A 23,250-nucleotide genomic window follows, 5' to 3' on the forward strand; every position below is an offset into this window, starting at 1 on the left:
AAGGATTATATACTCGTATGATTCGTTTTCAGTGTTTTACTACTATCATGGTGCTAGTAAACAATTGCATTTGGATTATATACTCGTTAAGGAATGTAATAAGTACTCCAAGCTCTGTGCAGGTACCACTGCATGTAGTTCTTCTCAGTCTTGCTATCGCCCACCTCACTCGTTCTCTCACATTCGCCAATCAATTTCATACCTACCTGGATCCCAACCCTACTCACCAGGTATTCCCCTGGTTACACGCAATCCACGTTGTTTCCATTTCACGCCCGGTGACCAGCAGCACGACCGTGCCTGCCTTAGGTTGTCCCACCCAGTGAGATCTTACCCGTCTTTGGCTAACCGGCCTTCTTCTCTGGTCACCGGCTGCCCCCTGTTTTTTTGGGTAGCAGCTTTCCCGTTGCCCAACACCTCTCTGGTGACTCTGGTGTGGCTTTTGTGTTGCTGGTCTGTCTTCTCTTGATTCTTCAGTAGGGCATTATTGGGATCTGTACCATGAGCCAGATTGGGACCTCAGTCACTCTGTCCTCAGTCACTCTCGAGATCTCATCACCTTACCTACCCAGCCACTGTACCTGCAGAGAGCTTCAAGTGTGCAAACATTAAGTATCAACTAACTCTATGTTTATAACACATTCAGTAATGTCTACCACTCGTTCCCACACGACCAATAAGCCTGAATCATTATTATTATGTTCCCTTTAACCATAAATCAGCAGTTGTCATTAAGATGCATAAATGAGTAACATTCAATCATTCAGTAGTCATTATAAGACTTCTCCAGTGATCCCGGCACATTTGACACTCGGCATACGGATAGATTCATATAAGAAGCTGATTACGCTTTTTCATCAGTAGTATCTCAAAACACACGTAAATGATAATAGTGTTGCATGCATAAACATTAGTGACTTAAAACACAATATAATACGACACGCCGACATAACATATCCCACATCCTTTTATGATGTCCCCTGTTGTTCTTCTGCCCATGTGACTTTGCGCCACATAGAGGGGCCGTTGGGGGGCTAAGGAGAGGTTACTAGCACATCACTTAGCCCCCGCCCGATGATTGGAACGGCAAGGATCTCAGCAGCTCCATCATTCGTCTAGGAACATTGGTCCACAATACATCTTCCCCTAACTTGACTGTAATGACCTCTACCCTCTTTCTAAGAGGAACGCCTATCCATATTCCGAACCTTCTCTTCCTCCTGTACGCTAGATTAAGCAACCGTTCTACACTATGATGTGCATGTTCTACCACAATAGGTAACTGCGCTGTCTGCCTCGGAGTGTATGCGAATGTTTGTATCTCTGTGATGTACATCCTGTCTGCGTAAATCTCCCTCACCGATGTACGTCTGTCTATAAAAGGGTACTCTAGCAATCCTACATTTGGCTCCCACTCCCCCAAATTGTTTTTCAACAACCTACCCCATAAATACCTCCATATATGCCTCCAATCCCCCTCCATTATGCAATCATCTTTATTAAGTCCAATTCATCACTGCCATTGCTGGGTTTAGACGGAGACTCAATCTCATGTGTCATCTGAACATATTGGCCAAACAATGTGTGCGTTATCTGTGTAATCATGGAACGCAGTAGTGGAACTACACAACACAACAGAACTGCAAGTATTACCAAAACCACACCTACAACTGTTCCTATCCTAAGTATGATGGCTCTCCAATTTGAGGAGAACAACCATGCCAGCCAATCATTTGTTGGTTTATATGTGTTCTCTACGTGCTCATCTCTAAGATCTTTCATCTGCCTCAATATTTTACTCAGGTTACCCTCTGGACCAGTGTGCATTGGAATGTAAGTACAACATTGGTCTCCAAACATGGTACACACTCCTTCTTCCGGGGCCCTCATGGTGTCCAGGATAAGCCTGTTCTGTAAGGCCATGGTAGATGTTGCATGTAGTTGTTCTTGAATCAAATCCAATGCTTGTATTGTGTAGTTCATGAACCTTTGTTGATTGTACCAAATGTAGTTAATCCATCTCACGTTTTTACCAATCTGTGCCCATGGCAAGAAAAAGGTCAGTGCTCCTGCTCCTGGTCGACCAATGGCAGCATGTTCATCAGGGACTCCCACCGGAACCCCTCTCCAATCCACATAAACCCCACTGCTCCTGTCAAATCGTCCCAAGTCGCGCTTAATTCGTCGACCTGATGCATTAATCTCCTTTTCTTGCAGCACAGTTAGTTTTCCTGTCAGCACCACTGTTGCACAGCATCCTCCCCATCCGGGTGGCAGGGTCTGCCTAGCAACACTATATCCACAATACCAGAATACATCAGCCAGCGGCCTAGTCCCATTAGATAGGTCAGGCTGGTTCAGATCAATATAGTCCTTCCTCCACTGTCTCCACATGGTAATCTTCAATCCTTTGGTATCTGCCGTCATGTCACAGTCTTTAGAAATGTTGCCGACAAACACCTGTGATCCGTTTGAACATACACAGAATGGGTATCTCTGTCCCTGACGCTCACTCACTCTGATGGGCGGATGTCCCTCAGTCCCGATCTCCTCATACTCACAGGTGCTATTCAACTTCTTCAACCTGGTTGGGCCGTAAGCACATGAGATAGAATGCATAAGACAAACGAATGGGCATAGGTGGCGTAGGTTGTGCTTGGTGCTGTTACAACCTTCTGGTCCTCTTGTTGGAAAAACCCTGGGAGCTCGCGATGTCCTGTCATGGCACACTATGCACGAGGTGTTTCCTGCTTCGTGTGCTGTGTAACTTAGCCATTGGTAAAACAAGTTGTTTGTCCACAACTCCTGGTCTAATCTACTTATGAGGCTCATTGACTGTGCCGTGTCTCTGCGTACTCTGGGCAGTGTTGTTGGTGATTGCTCAATATAATATATTCCCCTAGTTTCATCATTCATTTGTTCATCATCACCAAAGACTCGTATAAGTGTGTATGTCCATAGTCCTATACACAGCAGTGCTATTATTACAATTACCAATAAGCCCCAGTCCGTTCTGTTGATTCGATCACCGTTTCCTTCCGCTTCATTTATTTCTTGCTCATCGTTCCTCTCTCTCTCTTCTCTTTCAGTGTTCTCGCCGTGCACGGGCTCTAGTTCTATAGGCAGGTCCTGTATCTCCCACATCTTGTTGTGAAGGCCCTTCCCTTGGGTCGTCTTCTTCTTGTTCTGCTAGACTCTCCCACGGTTGATACTCCTGGCTCTGCGGGTGGGGCGCTTGTACCGAAGGGGGTTGTGAGGCGGGAACAGCTGGATCACGCCTTTGCGTCTCGAATTCCCTTATCAGTGGATCCTGCTCCTGCGCTCTTTCACGTCTCGCTCCAGCCCCTGGATCTGGTGCTCTGCAACAGTGATTTAGATGAAACCAAGCAGTCTTACCTTCGACCTTTACGGCTGTTGGAGTAGCTAAGACAACTTTTAGTGGTCCAACTCATCTGGGCTCATTCCATCTTCTCTTGAAGACCTTGACATACACCCAGTCTCCTGGTTTCACAGTCCTCAGCTCCTCGTCAATTTCGCTCGTCCTTCCCTCCGTAGCACCTTTCACCTGTTGGAATATAGCTCGGTGTATTTCAGTCAAGTGCTTCACATAGTTGCCAAGCTCACTTTCAAGCTGCTCCAGCGAAGGGCCCTTATAGGGCCCTCGTAGATAAGGCACAGGCATAGGTCATCCTGTAAGCATTTCATGCGGGGTTAGATGCGTAATTCGGTTAGTTTGCATTCTCATGCTCATCAGTGCTAATGGCAAAGCTTTATATGTCCGCTCATCCCAAAAGTGTGTGCGTATTCCCCTTGTTTCTATCTCCAAGTCTTGGCGAAAGGCCATACAGCTGAAGAAAACAGTAGTGCGCATGCAGTATATGGTGTCAATATAATAGTTCAACACTTCAATAAGGGTAATGTTGTATTATCTGGGTCACACTTTTTACAATTCACTGAGTGGCCCAATAGAATGCAGACCCAAGTTTTAGGTGGATTTTTCCTGAGTATTCCCTTCTGCTGATCACACAATATCCCTCCCTCGCTAAGCCTGCTTTCAGCCACTTTTGATTTCATCCCAAGTCCACAAACCGTGTCTCTAGCCGCTGAACTCCTCAGCCTATTCATATGTACAACTCTTTTCCCTCACTTATTCTGTATGAAATTCCTCCTTCTAGGGGGATGTCTCCGCTCTTACTCACTCTTTCTTGGCACAATGCCCCCGCACACACACACACACCTCTCCACCACTCCAGAAAGCACTCAAACTTTTTCCACACACACACACACCCTTGTTCTTTTTAATTCTTCATCATCACCTGAGGGTCTACTGTTAAACTTCCTGCAATGAAACACTTCCACAACCTACGATCCTGCCCCAACTTCCACATGCTAATCCAAACTTCCGTGTATTGAGGACCTCTTGGGGTCATAGGCCACATTAAATTGACCCTAACCAGGAGTTTCCCAGCTTCCTTCCTCAACAACTCTAGTGCTGCCTCCGCGAACTCCCTTTCAAACCTATTTGGAAACCTATAGCCAATTCGCTTGAATGGTAGTGGACTGCTAAGACTTAGCTCTAATCCGCGAGTTTTTGCTCTTTCTGTGATAATATTGGGAATTTCCTCACTTAGTTCCTCCGGAACGGTAAAGTAAGCACTCACACGGTGTCGTCCCGTGTAGGCGGATACAAACACTTCCACCATTCAGGAGCAATAGTGTCCTTCGGTGTGCTACATCTTCACATGGACCCCATGGATGTCAAACCACACTTTCACGTCAGTAGAGGGTGGAACAATTATACGAGCGACAGATACACGTATTCATCCAATTCAATGAGTGCACAACAAATTGAGATGAAACATTAGCTCACACTTGGCACTAGGTCCTCACTTGCGGTATGTGGACGCCCGCTTCACTATAAGATTTATTCTAAAGGCTATTCTGGTCCACACCATCACTACCCTTACTTTCCCTTCATTTCTCACGTAATGCACCTCTAAAACATATATATCAAACCTTAGTATGATTACAACCATACACGGTGATTCCTTTACTCTCACAAAGACTTCTGCCTTATTTTCTCACTCTGTTGCCGTTCCTTTTCAACTTCAGCCCTATCATCCCCCACCTGTTTCATATATCACATTCCATATCAATGTGCATGCATGTACACACTGGTTTTCCTATAATCTCACAGTAATAGTGTTAGTAGACAAAAGGTTAATACAGTGCTATTTACAGTGCGCACACCCAATCACCATTTATTTTCCTCATGGACTCACACTCACACAGCCCCTCGCACTCAACACACCCACACACTGCATGCAATACAATCAGGACAGACAACAGACAAAGGCCGACAGCAGGCCTCTCTCCTTATTCTTTGTTTTTTTCTTTATTTTCCTACCGCCTGGATCCAGAATTTTTCTATTCAGCGCTTTTTTTCTTTATATTCTCTTTATCTCTTATTTCTCTTACACCTAGATCCGGGAATTTTCACTATATTTCTCTTTTCCTCTCTTATTTCCTTTCACTACTACCCGGATCCAGGAATTTTACTCTTCTCTCTTATCACCTGCTACTTGACACTTATTTTTCTTTTTCCAGTGACGGTGTTCACGTTCACAGAACTTACTATTCTGCTACTAAACGCTCCGTTTGCGTCCAAATAAGGTCTTTTTCACAGGAATTTCTCTCATACCACCTGGAACCCACCAGGACTTTCGATCATACAGGCCTTTACACATTCATACATCTGACATCATCTAGTCTTTTCAATACAAAACATGCAATTTATCATGTCACTCTATGTGGTTTTAACTCACACTCACTCTGCCTCTCTGCCTCAATAGGTTGGAGCAGAGCTGATCCGACCCTGGGCCGAGCGCCTCCGCCTCCCCAGACCACACACAACTAATGCAGAAATTCAGTTAAACAGGCTTCTGCCTTACCTCTGTCCTAGTTGGATCCCGTGTCTGGTCCGTGGGCGGCGGCCGCAGCCTCAGGTCCCAGGTCTGGGGCTCTGTTGTTCTCTCTGTGCCAATCTCGTTTTCTTTGATATCACGTCGGGGTCACCAAAACAATGTGGAATAAAAATTCTACTGTACTCACTACTAAAATCTGACTCCAGCTCCACACTGACCCGACAGCTCAGTCTAAGTGAGACTCATAGTTAGTAAGGCCTCAAAACTAAATAAGCCAATCAAGCAGAGTAGATGAATGCAGATAAGAGATTTTATTTTGTAATCAGCGCTGACACAAGAATTGAGATGCTCACGCATGAACGTCCCAACAACCTCTTCTCTGGGAACTCCAACTACAGCCTTTATATACATTTCCCTTATCTTCCCAATGCATCACGTCACTGGTTCTTTGCCTAGACAATCCCACCCATCTTTCTTTTTTAGACCTTTTAGATTCTTTTTTACACCATTATCTTTGAATTTACAACTTTTCAAATACCATTATAATTAAACTTCCCTAAATCATTATATTAAAAATTGGGCGTTTCCACCCCCACCAGTGGGATTGTCTTCAGCCTCACTCTCACCAACACCTCATTCTTCTTCAGGAGACAGCATGGGTAAGTTCTCAGTCCTTCAGGGGCCAACACCCTTTCTTTTATTACACTCTACACTTCACGGCTTTTCTGATTTATCCGCTGTCTTCTACGTATGTTCTCTAAATATTTCGCCTGGTACCACCATTGCCATCCAACACGCGCTGCGTTTACTTCATGATGAGATCACTGCTGCTCAAGGTACCAGTGGAGCGAAGATTGACCATAATAATCTAGGGTACGTCTCTGCCATTGATTGGTCCAAGTTTGGAAAGCCTGGTACCGCAGAGAAGGCCTGCCAGACTGACATCATTGATACAACTATTTGTTCTTCAAAGCCCTTGCAGCCTGTGTGCAAGGCCCGTGACCGGCCAACATGCCGTGTTAAACCTTATATTGTTCTTAAGCTCAAACGACCTAACGAATAAACCTTACCTGAGAACTCACTCCTGCTGTCCCCTGATTATTTCACACTACATCAAACACACACCTCATACATATATCCTCATTTACAAAATTATCTCCCACATGCTGTTACCTCAGTCACGCATATTTCATGGTAGAAGCACAAAAAGCTTATGGGAACTTGTGTTTGTTTAGGCATCGGACTACTGTGTCATGTTGGAAGGTGATGCTGACAAAAGCCTAATTAAAATGGTAAATCTTTGCATTAAATACATACAACAAAATCTATGTAAAGTTGGATTACTTATCAAGGGTTACAGTGTTACACACATGTACACATAAAAGCACACACTAACAATTGCAGTTAAGTGTAAATTGTTATGTACATGTATTTGGACAAACTGTACAAATATTTAGATTTTTTCCTGTCTGCAATAGATTCTCTCATATTGCTAATTTATTACTTTTTTATACTTGTAGGTGCAGTGTGACCAGTGCAGTGTGACCGATGGGCAGTGTGACTGATGGACAGTGTGACTGATGGACAGTGTGACCGATGGGCAGTGTGACTGATGGACACACTTTCACTGTGCATATTTTGATCCTAAGGATCAGTTTGATTTGACTGATTTCATTTGTACAAAGTGTTTGTGAAACACGTTTTCTTTTTCTTTTTGGTTAATCTACAACTAAATATTTGGGTACCAGTTGTACTTTTGTGTGGTCAGTTTGTCCAGTTCCACCACAAAATAACTTTTGGTTCATTTATTCGGTCTCTATTCTCACTTCACAGTGGGGGAGCCATGCATTTCACACCTAGGCCTTCACTGGTGTCCTTCCTGAATTAATCCACCTCTATACCATCATTACGCCACCTTGAGCGTCGCTAGGCCATTTTCTACTCAGCCCTCCTAAAATTCTGCGATTCTCCATAAACTCTACACAAATTGGTGATCTCCTCAGTCCCCTTTAAACTTCATATGGAAACAGCAGCAGACTTCGGCTCTTCCCTGACTTTCATTGTGTTCTTCAATCCACAGACCATGGCATCACAGAGTGAGGATCAGAGGACGTGTGTGTGTGTCTGTGTGTGAGTGTGAAATCAGGAAGACTCATATTTGGCTTGTTTAATACTCAAATGTTATACACATCTATGCAATACAGTGAAATGCAATACGTTTACCATCCTACCAAGTTAGTCAAACCATTATTTTATTTATTTATTTGTTTATTTATTTATTTATTACTATTATACCCTCAAATGAAAATTCTAGAATCGCCCCTGGACGCCACGGCAATAGATACTAATCACCCATTAAATAACAAAGTAAAAAAGAAATTAGTCTACAGTATTTCACACCTCAAAAGGAATAGTCCATTTTATTACAGTTACTTTTTTCAAAAAAGACATTCTAGATGAATTATGCAGCAAACTGCAATCTCCGGAGGACGCAGCATCCGAAATGAGAGGCAGTGAATATAGAAACAATGTTAATGGGCGGGTCGCTGCCTCTGACTACTCCAACTATCCAATCAAAAGACGGGAAATTGCTGACGTAATCGTATGCCTGCTGGATGGCCCCAGTGATGCCAACTCGAAATCTGATTGGTTAAGGTAACAATTTCATTGCCACTTATTTTAAGCTCCAGACGCCTGCACTATTGATTCTGAAGGCCTTAAAGCAGATTTCTTTCACTCTGGCAACACATGATGTCATCCACTAGCTGAAATATGATTGGATAAATACTCTTATCATAAATATACACTACTGGAAGCAGCACAACCGAGAGAAAAGCTATGAAATGTAGATAATAGACTATTGGGAATAATTTAATACACAATCATGGAAAAATATATTAAATATTCAGATCACTGCTGTTTAGTCCAGTAGAGAAGGACTTGCTGACCCTGCCGGTCCACCACTGTCACTTCACCCCATAAAACTGTGCTACCCTGACGTGGGGTAGGATTTCTTTATGTAGTGCACTTCAGTTCAAAACTCCCCGTTTATATGGCTAGGATTTTCTGATAAAGTAGGAAAAACCGATGGTTCTAACTATCATTTTGCGCTCCGGTAGGAAAATCTGATAATGTAGGATAAACTGTTAGAACACCGGACATCCTCTCCCCCCACCCCCAAGTGTACATCGTCACACTAGCAGACAAACACTGCACACGGCAATGGCCGTGTTCCAATTACACCACCATGGTGTTTAAAGTGCACTACACACTGTATATATGGAAACCATTTACTGCACTATTTAGGGCACTTGCATATAGGGTAGGAAGATATTTCAGATTCAGCCATTGAAAGAGACTGACGCACTCAATTCTCGAAAGTGAAAGTATGGAGACTGTTCAGGTTGCCAGTTACGTATTATTCAGGATCTAGTAATAAAATCTAGTAATGTGTTTTATTTGGTTTGTATTTTTTTTTTTAAAAAAAGGAGAGAGAAATGTTTAATCTTTATGATAATAATGCCGGGAGAATATATAAACTTGACAAGGGAACAAAAAACAAGCTACTTTTTTAGAGATGGAGGAAAAGACCAGGAAAATGGATGGATAAATAAATACACGTCGTTAATTGATAAGCTCATTGTGAAATGGCTAGAAAGACTAATTGGAAGGATAATTAGCTAGGGAAACGGGTGAAACATGGGAGATGATCCAGTGAAGACTAAGAGTGAGGAAAAGTGATGATGGAATGAATAAAATGATGGAATGAAGATCAGCAGTTTGCAGATATAAACTAAAGGCTTACCACAAGAGGCAAAAATTACAAAAAGTAATGCTTTCTTAAACTGTGGATGGCCATGGTTGTGTCACTGTCAGTATCAGTGCAGACACTGCATTGTTCTTTGTGCTTCTGTTTTCATGCAATTGACAAGAACACCATTTTAGAGGGAGGTTTAGTGTTTTGTATAAATTCAACAGTGTGTAACTGAATATCACACGAGACGAAGGAGAAACTGATTTTTTTTTGACACGCATCTCGTGTCCTCTTTATTGCCATACCTCCAAGTTTAGTCAACTACAGCAGTTTCTTATGTTACCAAACGTCACATGAATAAATTCTTTAAAAAAAGAATGATCTCCTTTTCTTTTTTTTAGTTGCTGTATGTGGGCACAAGTCCTTTTTCAACTGCAATTTGTTGCCCGCCTGTGCATTCCTTCCTGTGGGAGAGTTTAAAGCAGACTTTGCTTTACGGGAGTTTTGATGTAACTGGCAACCCACTTCCTCTTCGCACCAACGCGCCCTGGCAGGGTAAGTAAAGAGAAAAGGGCGTTTGTATTCTTTATTTTAGCGATGTACTGAAATACTGCCTTATGTGCTGTTTTCTACCGTACAAAGAGATTGTATTCAGGACAGAAGCTGTAACCTGGAAAGTTAAAATAAATAGATTAAAGATGGTTAGCGTGACGACGCCCCTGGGCCTATTCATTCGGGGCTTTTTGCCCCCGGAGTGTAGAGGAATTAAGTAAATGTTGTTCGGTTTAGTTGAGCGCTGTTGCCGTTTACTGTACGCGATTTTGACTGACATCTCTCTCCACACACACACACACACACACACACACACACACACACACAGGCCAAAATACCGCGAGAGTGTGCGCTGGAATATGGGCTAGAACTGCTCTCGCGATACTTTAATGTCCTACACCTATAAACCCCTGACATATAGGACCCTTTAGAATATTATTCCATAACCAATATGTACAAAAGCCTTAAATTAAATAAGCCTAAAGATAGATCTAAATGAAATATAAACTGTTGAAACACTAAGACATTACAGTCTGAACATCATGATTTCTATTATTCCACTAATGCAGTATTTAAGTTAAAATACAGACAGGACTTAGGTGAACAATGGACCAGAACAGACTCCATCATTCAGCTGTTCTGTCTGTTGATAAAGGAATTCTCAGCACTAGAAATACTAGTATGGTAACTGACCGTTTTACTCAAGTCCAGTCTCGGAGATACTCTCTGATGATTCCACCCTCAAAGAAATAGGATAGAAAAGTCACCAAGAGCATGAAGTAGACAAGATACAAGCAGCAGGACAGATGAGAGAACAGGAAGAGAAGAGAAGAGAAGAGAAGAGAAGAGAAGAGAAGAGAAGAGAAGAGAAGAGAGGCAAAAAAGAAAGAAAGAATAATACATACAGTAGTGGCAGCATAAATGAGGAATAAGAGGTGTATAATATAGATTATTGTAAAATAATAATAAAAAATAATAAAGGATCTATAATATTGCATGGCATACCTGTGAGAGAGAAAATGTAATGAATTAATGAACTCCGTTTTCAGTAGCAGGACTCTGAAATGATGGGAGGAGTCAGAAAAAAGATTGAATGAAATTTTATAAAGTTACATAGTATTTGTGTTAATTTGTTTTTATTATTAAACAATATTACATAAAAATGCCCTTACAAAACGTGTTATTCTGGCTTACCCCCTGTCCCTAATTGCCCCCTGATGTTTTGGCCCCTGATGTTTTCAAATCCTAGAAACGCCCCTGGAACTACGTAACTGATTGTAGTTCAGATGAATTAAATTAAATAATGAATCTTTTAATTGTACACACACTTGATTTGGCTGGAGATCTGTATGTGTTTACATCTAAATCATTTAAATTAGCTTCAGCTGGGAATGTTTAGATTTTTAACATGTCTCTGTCATTAATGCATGTTTACCTCAAATCACATCCATTTATTGTTTATACTGAGTTCCTTTATCAAAAACTCCCTAATGGTCATGAAAATAAAACCTAAAAATAACCATTAGAGAACGTTCCTAGAAGGTTATTATTTGGTTTTGAAAAAATAATCAAAGGGGAATCCTATGCTAATGTTAGGAGAAGGTTCTGTGTTTGCTGGCTCTCCTGTTTGGGGAATAAGTTGCTCCCCATTTCAACAAGCAGGGAATTATCAGCCCTAGGAGAAGTAGTGTTACTAATAGAACAATGTAGAGAGTGTCTAAAATCTTTTCCCACTACACTCTTACAGACTGACATAAATACACCTATTTTTAATGATTTATTTTCAGCAGTCAATCCATCATTGATAAACAAACCAGAACCACAGAGAGAGAGAGAGAGAGAGAGAGTGTGTGTGTGCATATGTGCGCGTGCGCGGCTGCGTCCCTGCCCCTCCCCCTCTGCAGAATAAACCGTTAGATGAAAGTGAAACTCAGCTGCTCCATTTTGTTCCGAGATGAAAATAAAATATTCCAGGAGTAAAAGCTAAAGCTCTGATATATAAACGCTCTAAATGAAGACGTTTAGAGTTAATATAAGGAGTTTTGTTGGTTTGTACTGAAGTTTTTAATGTACACAGGTTGTTTTATGACTTGATATCGTGTGTATAGTGTTTGATTTAACACACCGATGTTGGAGTGAAGTAAACGTGTGTCCTGCTGTAATCTGGAGAAGGAGACATGACCTCCAACATGAGTGTGTCTGGAAAACAGGACTTAAAGAAAGACGAGAGGTCAGTAACTTTTACATTCACCAGCAATAAATACACACCGTCTCATGGGAACAGATCTGTATCTCTAAACACTCACTAGTTAACACAGGAACTAAACTTTGGTTTAAGGTGTTTAATAGCAGTGAATAGATCACTGATCTGATCTAAGAACAGTTTAGAGAAATCATTCAGTGAGAGAAGAGTAAAAAGGACTGTGTAATGTGGAGCAGAAGAGCAGCATAGCTTTGAGTCAGTGAACTCGACAGGCTTTAAGACCCAGCGGAGTCAGTTCTCTGTGATTGGGACTCCTGACCTCAGTGTAATTCCTGAGGTATGAGGCGTGTCTCCTGTTTGAAGAAGTGTGCAGACTGGAGCTGAATTAAAAAGATGGAATTATTGGTGTTTAATGATCAACACAGTGTTTAACAGTGCTGAGACAGCAGAGGATTAATTATTGCTGATATTTCTGTTGGAATTCTAGAATGATGGAGGGAAAGAGATCAGACTCACCAGAACCCAGCTGTGTGTCCATGAAGAGTGACCAGTCAATGGATCGTCCAATTCTCTTCAGAGACAGAGACAGTTCTACTGATGTGAGGTCAGTATAGTGAGGTGTTTTACAGCAGTGTTCCACCTGATCAAACTCACTGGTCTCATTATGAAGCCCTTCATGAGCTTTATCAGGTGTTGAAGCAGTAAAACACTAAACTGTGCAGTGCTGCAGCTCTCGGTCCGGCAGTGAGGACAACTGCTTTAAGAGGTCAGTTCAGCCTGCAGTCCCTGAGCTGGAGGGTCTGTGGTGCTACAGAAGAACATTTACACCTGGGATATTAATGACAATATAAATCATTTTATTCATTAATTCAATCATTTGTTTCTAAACATGTTAGTGTCAGTGATGAAATCCTGAAATCAGTGTATTGTGTTAAGAGGATAGTGTTAAATATCTGTCTCTGTATTTATTACTGTGATTTCTGCAGCTATGAATACATATAGTCCATATTACATGATGTGTTTTATTTGTTCACAGACCACAAAAGAAGAAATCAAACATCAGCAGAAATCAGCTGGACTCCATATTCAAGGTGTGTATGTGTGTGTGTGTGTGTGTGTGTGTGTGTGTGTGTGTGTTTTATAGTGTGTAATGTGTGTGTGTGTGTGTGTGTTTTATAGTGTGTAATGTGTGTGTGTGTGTGTGTGTGTGTGTTTTATAGTGTGTAATGTGTGTGTGTGTGTGTGTGTGTGTTTTATAGTGTGTAATGTGTGTGTGTGTGTATGTGTTTTATAGTGTGTAATGTGTGTGTGTGTGTGTTTTATAGAGTGTAATGTGTGTGTGTGTGTGTGTGTTTTATAGTGTGTAATGTGTGTGTGTGTGTTTTATAGTGTGTAATGTGTGTGTGTGTGTGTGTGTTTTATAGAGTGTAATGTGTGTGTGTGTGTGTGTTTTTTTTTATAGTGTGTAATGTGTGTGTGTGTGTTTTATAGTGTGTAATGTGTGTGTGTGTGTGTGTTTTATAGAGTGTAATGTGTGTGTGTGTGTGTGTTTTTTATAGTGTGTAATGTGTGTGTGTGTGTGTGTGTGTTTTATAGTGTGTAATGTGTGTGTGTGTGTGTGTGTGTTTTATAGAGTGTAATGTGTGTGTGTGTGTGTGTTTTATAGTGTGTAATGTGTGTGTGTGTGTGTGTGTGTTTTATAGAGTGTAATGTGTGTGTGTGTGTGTGTGTGTTTTTTATAGTGTGTAATGTGTGTGTGTGTGTGTGTGTGTTTTATAGTGTGTAATGTGTTTGTGTGTGTGTGTGTGTTTTATAGTGTGTAATGTGTGTGTGTGTGTGTGTGTGTTTTATAGAGTGTAATGTGTGTGTGTGTGTGTTTTATAGTGTGTAATGTGTGTGTTGTCATACCTTGTCATTTCTTGATGTCCAGTAGAATTATGGGTAATCACTTGTATGAATAATCAGAATTTCAGTTGTAACTAAAGGCAAGAGGAAGAGACTTTTATTATTTTCATAATCAAAATCATTAACAAAGCACCATTCACTGTGTAAGATTCTAATATTTAGATCTGTTCCTGTGTGTTTCTGACCAGGAGCTGGAACACAAAGTCATCACTCTGATAAAGAATGAGCTGAAGAGGTTTAGGAAGCTCCTGAGTCCAGATTACCCAGCATGCACTGAGAGGGAGGTGGAGGATGAGGAGGATCTGCACAGTGTCAGAGAGGGAGCTCTGAAGATCACACTGCACTTCCTGAAGAACATGAAGCACACAGATCTCGCTAACACACTGCAGAACAGTAAGAGCTCTGAGCCATGGCTTTATTCCATCAGGTTCACTTTAGAGAGAGGAAATAGTTTTAGATATGAAGACTTTTAGTTTGAACTTTGATTTTAGTATCATGTACATCTGCTGCTTTTCTGTTCTGTTCATGGTCCAGCTTGTGGTCACTCTGTACAATGGTCCTGTTCCTTCAATAATATTTAGTAGATGAATCAGGAATGAACAGCAGCATTTGAAAGAATTTTACATTTTATATAGTGCTCAGTGATTCTGCATTAAAACATGTTATTACTGTTTATTAGAACTCGTGTATCAGACAAAGCTGAAATCCAACCTGAGAGACAAGTTTAAAAGAATTAATGAAGGAATCTCACAGCATGGAAGATCAGCACTTCTGAATGAGATCTACACAGAGCTCTACATCACAGAGGGTTGGAGTGGAGACGTCAATAATGAACATGAGGTGAGACAGATTGAGACAGTGTCCAGGAGACCAGCACCACAGGAGACACCCATCAACTGTAATGACCTCTTTAAGTACAAGTCCATCAGAACTGTGCTGACTAAAGGAGTTGCTGGAATTGGAAAAACAGTCTCTGTGCAGAAGTTCATTCTGGACTGGACTGAAGGAAAATCAAATCAGGACATCACCTTCATGTTTCCACTTCCCTTTAGAGAGCTGAATCTGATGAAGGAGAAAAATCTCAGTCTGATGAATCTTCTTCATCACTTTTTCCCAGAAATAAGAGAACTAGAATCAATAGACTGTGACTCCTACAAAGTGGTGTTGATCTTTGATGGTCTGGATGAGTGTCGACTTCCTCTAAATTTCCAGAAGAATGAGAGATTGTGTGATGTGACACAGTCAGCCTCAGTGGATGTTCTGCTGACGAACCTCATCAAGAGGAATCTGCTTCCCTCTGCTCTTCTCTGGATAACCTCTCGACCAGGAGCAGCCAATCAGATCCCCCCTGAGTGTGTAGACCAGGTAACAGAGGTACGAGGGTTTAATGATCCTCAGAAAGAGGAGTACTTCAGGAAGAGGATCAGTGATCAGAGCCTGGCCAATAAAATCATCAGACACGTGAAGTCTTCAAGAAGCCTCTACATCATGTGCCACATCCCAGTCTTCTGCTGGATCTCAGCCACTGTTCTAGAGAGAATGTTGGGTGAAGCAGAGAGTGGAGAGATCCCCAAGACTCTGACTCAAATGTTTACACACTTCCTGATCTTTCAGATCAAACACAAGGATGAAAAGTACCATCAGAAACATGACCCTGATCCTCAGCAGACCAGAGAGAGTATCCTGGCACTGGGAAAACTGGCTTTCCAGCAGCTGGAGAAAGGAAACCTGATCTTCTATGAGGAAGACCTGAGAGAGTGTGGCATTGATGTCAGAGAAGTGTCAGTGTACTCAGGAGTGTGTACCCAGATCTTCAGAGAGGAGTTTGGGCTTCACCTGGGGAAGGTGTTCAGCTTTGTACATCTGAGTGTTCAGGAGTTTCTGGCTGCTTTATACGTGTTTTTCTGCTTTAAATTTAGAAAGACAAATGTGCTTGTGGAGCAAAGCACTGGACATTTTAATTTCTTCAGAAATCCAAACATGTCTGATCTCCTCAGGAGTGCAGTGGACAAGGCCTTACAGAGTGAGAATGGACACCTGGACCTGTTCCTCCGCTTCCTTCTGGGTCTCTCACTGGAGTCCAATCAGACTCTCTTACGAGACTTAATGCCACAGACAGGAAGTAGTTCTCACAGCAAACAGGAAACAGTGAAGTACATCAAGGAGAAGATCAGGGAGAATCCATCTCCAGAGAAATCCATCAATCTGTTCCACTGTCTGAATGAACTGAATGATCATTCTCTAGTGCAGGAAGTACAAACTTACCTGAACACAGGATATTACAGCTGTCTCAGTGGATCCAGTCTCTCTCCTGCTCAGTGGTCAGCTCTGGTGTTTGTGTTACTGACCTCAGAACAGGAGCTGGATGAGTTTAATTTGAGTAAATATGATCCATCAGAGGAATGTCTTCTGAGACTGCTGCCAGTGGTCAAAGCCTCCAGAAAAGCTGTGTGAGTATTTTTATTTATAAATGTATTACTGCATGGTTTGTTATTTTAATGTAACACTGAACTGCACTGTTTGGATTAATGCTTGTTAATAGTTCCTCTAATCCTCTTTAAACAAACCTCTGGTACTTTTACAGAAGATTGTTTCACTTTTTACACTAACACGTCATGTCTGCACTGAGGGCTGGGCCATATGGACAAAATCTTATGGATCAGGATATGAATCATTTTATATCTTTTATAGATGAATCATGATATATTAAGTTTTCTCTAAAATTTATATAAAACTCTGTACTTAATAACTGCATGCATTTAAGAACTAAACACATTTCTGAAGTAAACAGCAGTGAAAGACACTTTTTCTTTTCTCTGTTTATTCTGAAAGTGACATTGAACAGAACTCTCACAAATGAGAAGAAGAAAAACATCAAGCTGTCAAAATGGGATCAATATGAATAGAAAATATAAAAAGTAAATATTAAACACTCTGTTCACCTTCAAGTACCTGTTTAGGTTCAAGTTCCTCATCTTTTGTTCTGTGACACAGTGTTGTGGAGAGATTCACTCTGTCATGCTTTTATTTCTTCCAATTTTTCCCATTTTCTTCCTAATTTAATCACGGCTGATTCCCACCATCTAACTGGGAACAAAATACTGAACTGGACCATACTGGAAAGAGTCGAGTTGGATTTTCTTTAAATAGTATAAACTAGTAACAGGGCCATTTGGAACAAATAGTGCATTTTTATTACATTTCCTTTCTTATACTCTTTATTTAAAAGAATCATTGTTCATTTAAGAAAGAGATTCTTACTTTTTTGCACATCTATATTTTCCAAAGTCCATTCTAATAAATAAAACACTATAAATCTATATTGCTAATAAAATGATTTTCTTAAGTGTAATTTTGAAAGAATAAAATTGCCCAGCCCTTACCACCTTCTGAGACAAGACGATAAAACCAACTCTATCTTTTCACACTGTTCCTGTAAATTAACACACTTGCTGTAACTGACCAGTTCCATATGTATGACCACACACAGGCTCCCATGACCGGCTTTACCTTGTTTAATTACCTGGTTTAGTTTGAACAAATCAACCTTTTTCTTTAGTTTGGATCTGTTTGGACGTATGTGAAGACTCCACCTGTACTCGGGTCCACACCAAACACCTGAACCAGTGTGTGTGTAAAATCAGAGGTCTCCAGGTGACAGATTTGTACCTGTACGAGCACAGAGAACAACACACACCAACTGTTTTACCATCTCTGTGAAATTCAGCATATAACTCAGTGTAAAGTACGACTAGTATTGGCATGTTATTAACTGCTAGTGTACAGCTCTATAATTCTTTATTTTCTGTAATAAAATGCACTGGATCTGCAGTGTTGGGTGTAGAAACTTGAACACAGATCAGAGTGTAGTGTTTGTAGGCTGCTCGCTCTCACCTGTGTGTGTTATGTACATGACCTAATGGTCTTCTAATAAATTGTAGCTGAGAGATTGTGGAGTTCAGAAAGACGTCCCTGCTCCTGTAAATGTCCTGATGTGGTGTCCTGTCCTCTGATTTCTGTGTGTGAGAGAAACACACTCACATTTCTGTTACAGCTTCAACTTTAGCTGGATTATGGCTGTGTGTGTGTTTGAGATCAGTGTTCTGATATTTCATCATTTCTCTTCCAGTCTGTGTGTGTGTAATCTGACAGAGGAAAGCTGTAGAGCTCTGTCCTCAGTTCTCAGCTCAAACTCCTCCAGTCTGAGAGAACTGAACCTGGGTTACAATAAACTGCAGGATTCAGGAGTGAAGCTGCTCTCTGCTGGACTGAAGAATCCACACTGTACACTGGAGATACTGAGGTACACACACACACACACACACACACACAGGTGATATAATATTTACACACACACACACACACACACACAGGTGATATAATATTTACACACACACACTTAAAGTAGATGGTCAGCTTCATTAGTGGTGTATAAAATGCTGGACTGGGTTCATGCTGCGTTTCCTCTGAATAACAAACACAGTAAACAGAAAAGCTGTAACTCTTTAGTTTAAACTAAAAAACACTAAACTTACAGTTCTGTCATCTGTCCTTTTCTATCATTTGTACTTTCATTATACAATGTGTGCTCAATCTATACACTATTAGTTTCTCCTCCAAACACATTTTAGGGAAAAATGATGGTAGAGTAAATAATCCACCTCGGTCAGGTTCATTACACTCGCGACTGCGTCTGGAACACGACTGCTGATGACCGGACACATCACTGAAACGGGATAAAAGATTATAGCCCTAATTAAGCTCTAATGTAGGGGGCGTGTCACTCTGTGTAATCACCTTGCATCACCTTGAATCTACAGCACTGGACTCGTTACTCTTCACTCTTCATACCATTCTGTGTGTTTTTCTTCCCACTGCTGGTTGTGATGTTGCACTCGGTTACTAAAGTGTCCAAAACAGGGGGAGTCACATGACAGACTGAACATGATGGCTGCTTAGACCATTTGCTTGTTAGACACGCTAACAACAAGCATCAACTCAGTGAACTCAAACATCAACAAGCTAGAGTCGGTGTGAAGAGCAGTTCCAGTGTTCTTAGCAGACATAAAAAACCCTACAGTCAGTGGAACATCAGCTAGCAGATTAGGAAGATAGGAACAGGAGATGTAAGGAGGATTTCCTGAACTTGACAGCCACTTGTCACGTGCCATAATCTGCCTAGCTGGTCATGGCTGGCTCTGCTAACAATGCTAACAATTCTGGTGTGGTGCTGCAGTCGTTTTCTAAGCTTGGTTTGTATTGGACTTGTTTAAGCTAGCCTTGCTAATGCTGCTACAAAAGCATTTCACTTTCATACTTCAATGACCATGTATCATATATATATATATATATATATCTTCAGACAGAAGGCTGAAAGGAGCGCGCTCAGCTTAAAAAGGGAATTCTGTAGTGCATTATTAACTGAACCAGTCACTCTTTCTAAAAGTAAGGTTAATCTAGCCGCACATATTGCTGTGGCGCAGCTTTTAGATACTTAGCAGTAATAGCACTGAAAGAGTACAGCAAGCTTAAATATGTGTGTGTGTGTGTGTGTGTAGATATTTAGATATAGATATATAAACAGCAGCTAAAATAAGTATTGAACACGTCACCATTTATCTCAGTAAATATATTTGTAATGGTGCTATTGACGAACTTTTCACCAGATGTTGGTAACAACCCATGCAATCCACACATACAAAGAAATCAAACCATAGATGTCCATAAATGAAGTTCTGTGTAATAATGTGAAATGACACAGGGAACAGGTATTGAACACATGAAGAAAGGGAGGTGCAAAAAGTCATGGAGAGCCAAGACACCAGCTGTAAAGCAGTCCTGCCCACTGGTCAGTGCAAATTAATATCAGATGGTTCAGTCCTGACTGATGGCCTATAAAAAGGAGTCTCATTACCAAGGTGTCACACAAGAAACATCTCATGATGGGTAAAAGCAAAGAGCTCTCTCAAGACCTTCACAACCTTATTGTTGCAAAACATACTGATGGCACTGGTCACAGAAGGATTTCAAAACTTCTGAATGTTCCAGTGAACACTGTTGGGGTCATAATCCGGAAGTGGAAAGAACATCATTTCACCATAAACCGGCCACGCCCAGGTGTTCCTCTTGGATTTCTGACAGAGGAGTGAAAAGAATGATCAGAAGAGTTGACCAAGAGCCAAGGACCACCTGTGGAGAGCTTCAGAAAGACCTGGAACTAGCCGATACAATTGTTCCAAAGAAAACAATAAGTAATGCACTAAACCTCCATGGCCTGTGTGTACGCTCACCACACAAGACTCCACTGCTGAAGAAAAAGCATGTTGAAGCTCGTTTAGAGTTTGGTGCATAACATTTGGACAAGCCTGTGAAATACTCCGAGAATATAGTCTGGTCAGATTAGACCAAAATTGAACTCTTTGGATGCCTTTGAAGAGCAACTCCTTCAAAATTCCTTCAAAATTCCACAGTAAAATGAATTGATCTTTATTGGGACTATAGAATATGCCATTATGAAGTGATCTGAGTTGGATTGATCAACTAACAATCTGAAATGTCTATTTTAAAAAGGATTTTAAAAATTCCAATAAAATGAATTTAGCTTAGTACATTTTAGTCTCTTTAAACCTTTATGTTCCCCATTTTAAAATGTAAATTATAGGGATGCCAAAATAATATAATATTGAAGTGTTCAGTACGACCTCCACGGTTCAATACTCGTATGTGAACCATGTTTTTTTCGGTTATTCGTTGAAATAATTCCCATGTGGTTTATTACTCTCTGAACAGCCTGTTTGTGTTTGCCTGTACTGTATGTCTAGGCGCTGAGACAGACACGCCTCCCTGCGAGTAAATATCCAATCAGTGAGTGCTAAAGTTAGGGGCGGTAACCATGCTTGCGATGCTGGTGTCAGATTTCACTCTAACCCTGGAGAGCGGTGAAGTGAGACAGAAATACGAGGAAGCAGCTCCGTCTTTCAGATCTGTGGTGTGGGAACATTTTGGATTTATTGTGGACTATGATGCCGATGAAACAAAAACACGAAACAAAAACATGACTGTGTTTAAGCACTGTTCCACACGAGTTACCTACTGACATGGAAATACTTCCAACATGACCACACATCTGCAGCTCCATCACCCAGAGATATCACTGTGTGGAAGCAGGATGGCAGAGCAGGTAACACAGGAACCCAAAAAACAACAGTCCCCTATCTGATTCCTTCCAGTATTCATACACAACTGGTTCTGAGAGACACAAAAAAAACCCAAATGCAGTAGGGGTGTTCATTGCTAAAGATTAGCAGCTGTTTTTGGTGATTGGTGATGTGGGCTTTCGGCACTGTATAAAAGTGTTCGTCCTTTTTTTTAAGCACCGAGGTAATTCGCAAACTCCACGAAAAGACGTGCAAAAAAATTAGAAAAGGAATCGGCTAAAGCACAAAGTCTTGCTCTGATAACAGATAGTTGGACCTCGCAGGTAACAGAGAGTTATCTCACCGTGACTGGTCATTACATAGCAGATTGGGAAATAAAGAGCGCTGTACTCCAAACACGTCCCCTGTATGAAAGTCATACAAGTGCTAATTTATATCTCACTATTTTCAGTACACTATGAATGTGTACAAGAAGAATCCACACTGTACACTGGAGAAACTGAAGTACACACACACACACACACACACAGGTCATATAATATTTACATACAAACACACACACAAAGTATGTTAATGTCTGACAAATAATATTAATAATATCTTAATTTACATAGTACCTTTCCTACTTATGATGAAAAAATATGTAATAATTTTTAAGACATTAAAAGCAGTTTTAAGCCTAAAATCCAGAGCTCTAATTGAAGCTAAAGTAAATAAGTGTGTTCAAGCTGCTTTTTAAATGTATTTAGTGAAGGTTCCTGATGGATATACACTGGGAGTGAGTTCCACATCCTGGGAGCAGGGACACTAAAAACACTTTCACCGAGCTTCTTCTTATTAAAATTCACATGAAGAAAGTCAGCATTTGTTCATGGTACAAAAATATTTAAGGTGTGATCCATCAGGAATTCTGCTAAATACACAGGTGCAATGCCATTAAGTACCTCTAACAGTGTGCTCTAAATCTTCTGTCTGCTGAGGCGTTTACACCATGTGGGCTTACAGCTATACACAGACAGACCGCTCCATCCTCCTTTAATACACACACATTACTTTAGTCTTAACTGAATTACTCGTCTTATCTCTCATACTTTATGCATTTCTGCTGGTTTGTATTTTAAATTGTGTTTTTCTGTCCTAGCTCTGTGTTGGTGTTCTGTGTTTGTAATTATATGTTGTATGTTTATGTAGCACCAGGTCCTGGAGAAACCTGGTTTCATTTCACTATGTACTGCGTCAGATATATGTGGCTGAAATGATGACAAAAGCTTCTTGACTTGAGTTGACAAAAATATTCCAGAAAATGTTTGTAACAGAAAGTAAATGTGTCCACAGATCTACAGACTGAACACACTGTAATGAAGCAGTAAAGGACAGTGTGGAAATATGGAAATGTTCTCCAGCAGAACTTTCCCCAGAGCTGCTGAACACACTGTATGAAAATCTCTCTGCTAGAAATAAAGAGACGTGTTTGTTCAGAGTGGCCTCTCTGTTATTATCTTCTTTTAGAAAGTTAAATACATCATCTCATATGAGCTGAGACACATGGATCTGTCCAAGAGCAGTCCAAGTTTATACACAGACTCTTCATTTTATATTTTTATCCTGTCATTAGATTCTTGTGTTCAGGTAAACACTTTATTTCCCAACTGATGGAAACACATCATTCACTATCAGAGAAATAAATCAAATACTTCATCATTTCTCTTCCAGTCTGTGTGTGTGTAATCTGATAGAGGAAAGCTGTAGAGCTCT

The 23,250-nt window shown here is 40.8% G+C and overlaps 1 protein-coding gene across 1 annotated transcript in view; it reads left to right on the forward strand.

Annotated features, from left to right (window-relative positions):
- Nucleotides 1-12,123: 12,123 nt before the first annotated feature.
- The window catches only part of LOC131348985 (NACHT, LRR and PYD domains-containing protein 12-like), a 135,328-nt gene continuing 124,201 nt past the window's right edge, over nt 12,124-23,250 (forward strand). The window contains exons 1-7 of the mRNA XM_058384244.1: nt 12,124-12,460; nt 12,921-13,037; nt 13,470-13,524; nt 14,527-14,731; nt 15,018-16,788; nt 18,468-18,641; nt 23,209-23,250. The exon at nt 23,209-23,250 is cut by the window's right edge and continues 132 nt beyond it. Coding sequence (XP_058240227.1) covers nt 12,408-12,460; nt 12,921-13,037; nt 13,470-13,524; nt 14,527-14,731; nt 15,018-16,788; nt 18,468-18,641; nt 23,209-23,250 — 2,417 coding nt within the window. The 5' untranslated portion in view covers nt 12,124-12,407. The remainder of the gene's footprint in view (nt 12,461-12,920; nt 13,038-13,469; nt 13,525-14,526; nt 14,732-15,017; nt 16,789-18,467; nt 18,642-23,208) is intronic.

This window comes from Hemibagrus wyckioides, linkage group LG29, assembly GCF_019097595.1.
Source record: "Hemibagrus wyckioides isolate EC202008001 linkage group LG29, SWU_Hwy_1.0, whole genome shotgun sequence".
In the NCBI taxonomy this organism is placed as follows: domain Eukaryota; kingdom Metazoa; phylum Chordata; class Actinopteri; order Siluriformes; family Bagridae; genus Hemibagrus; species Hemibagrus wyckioides.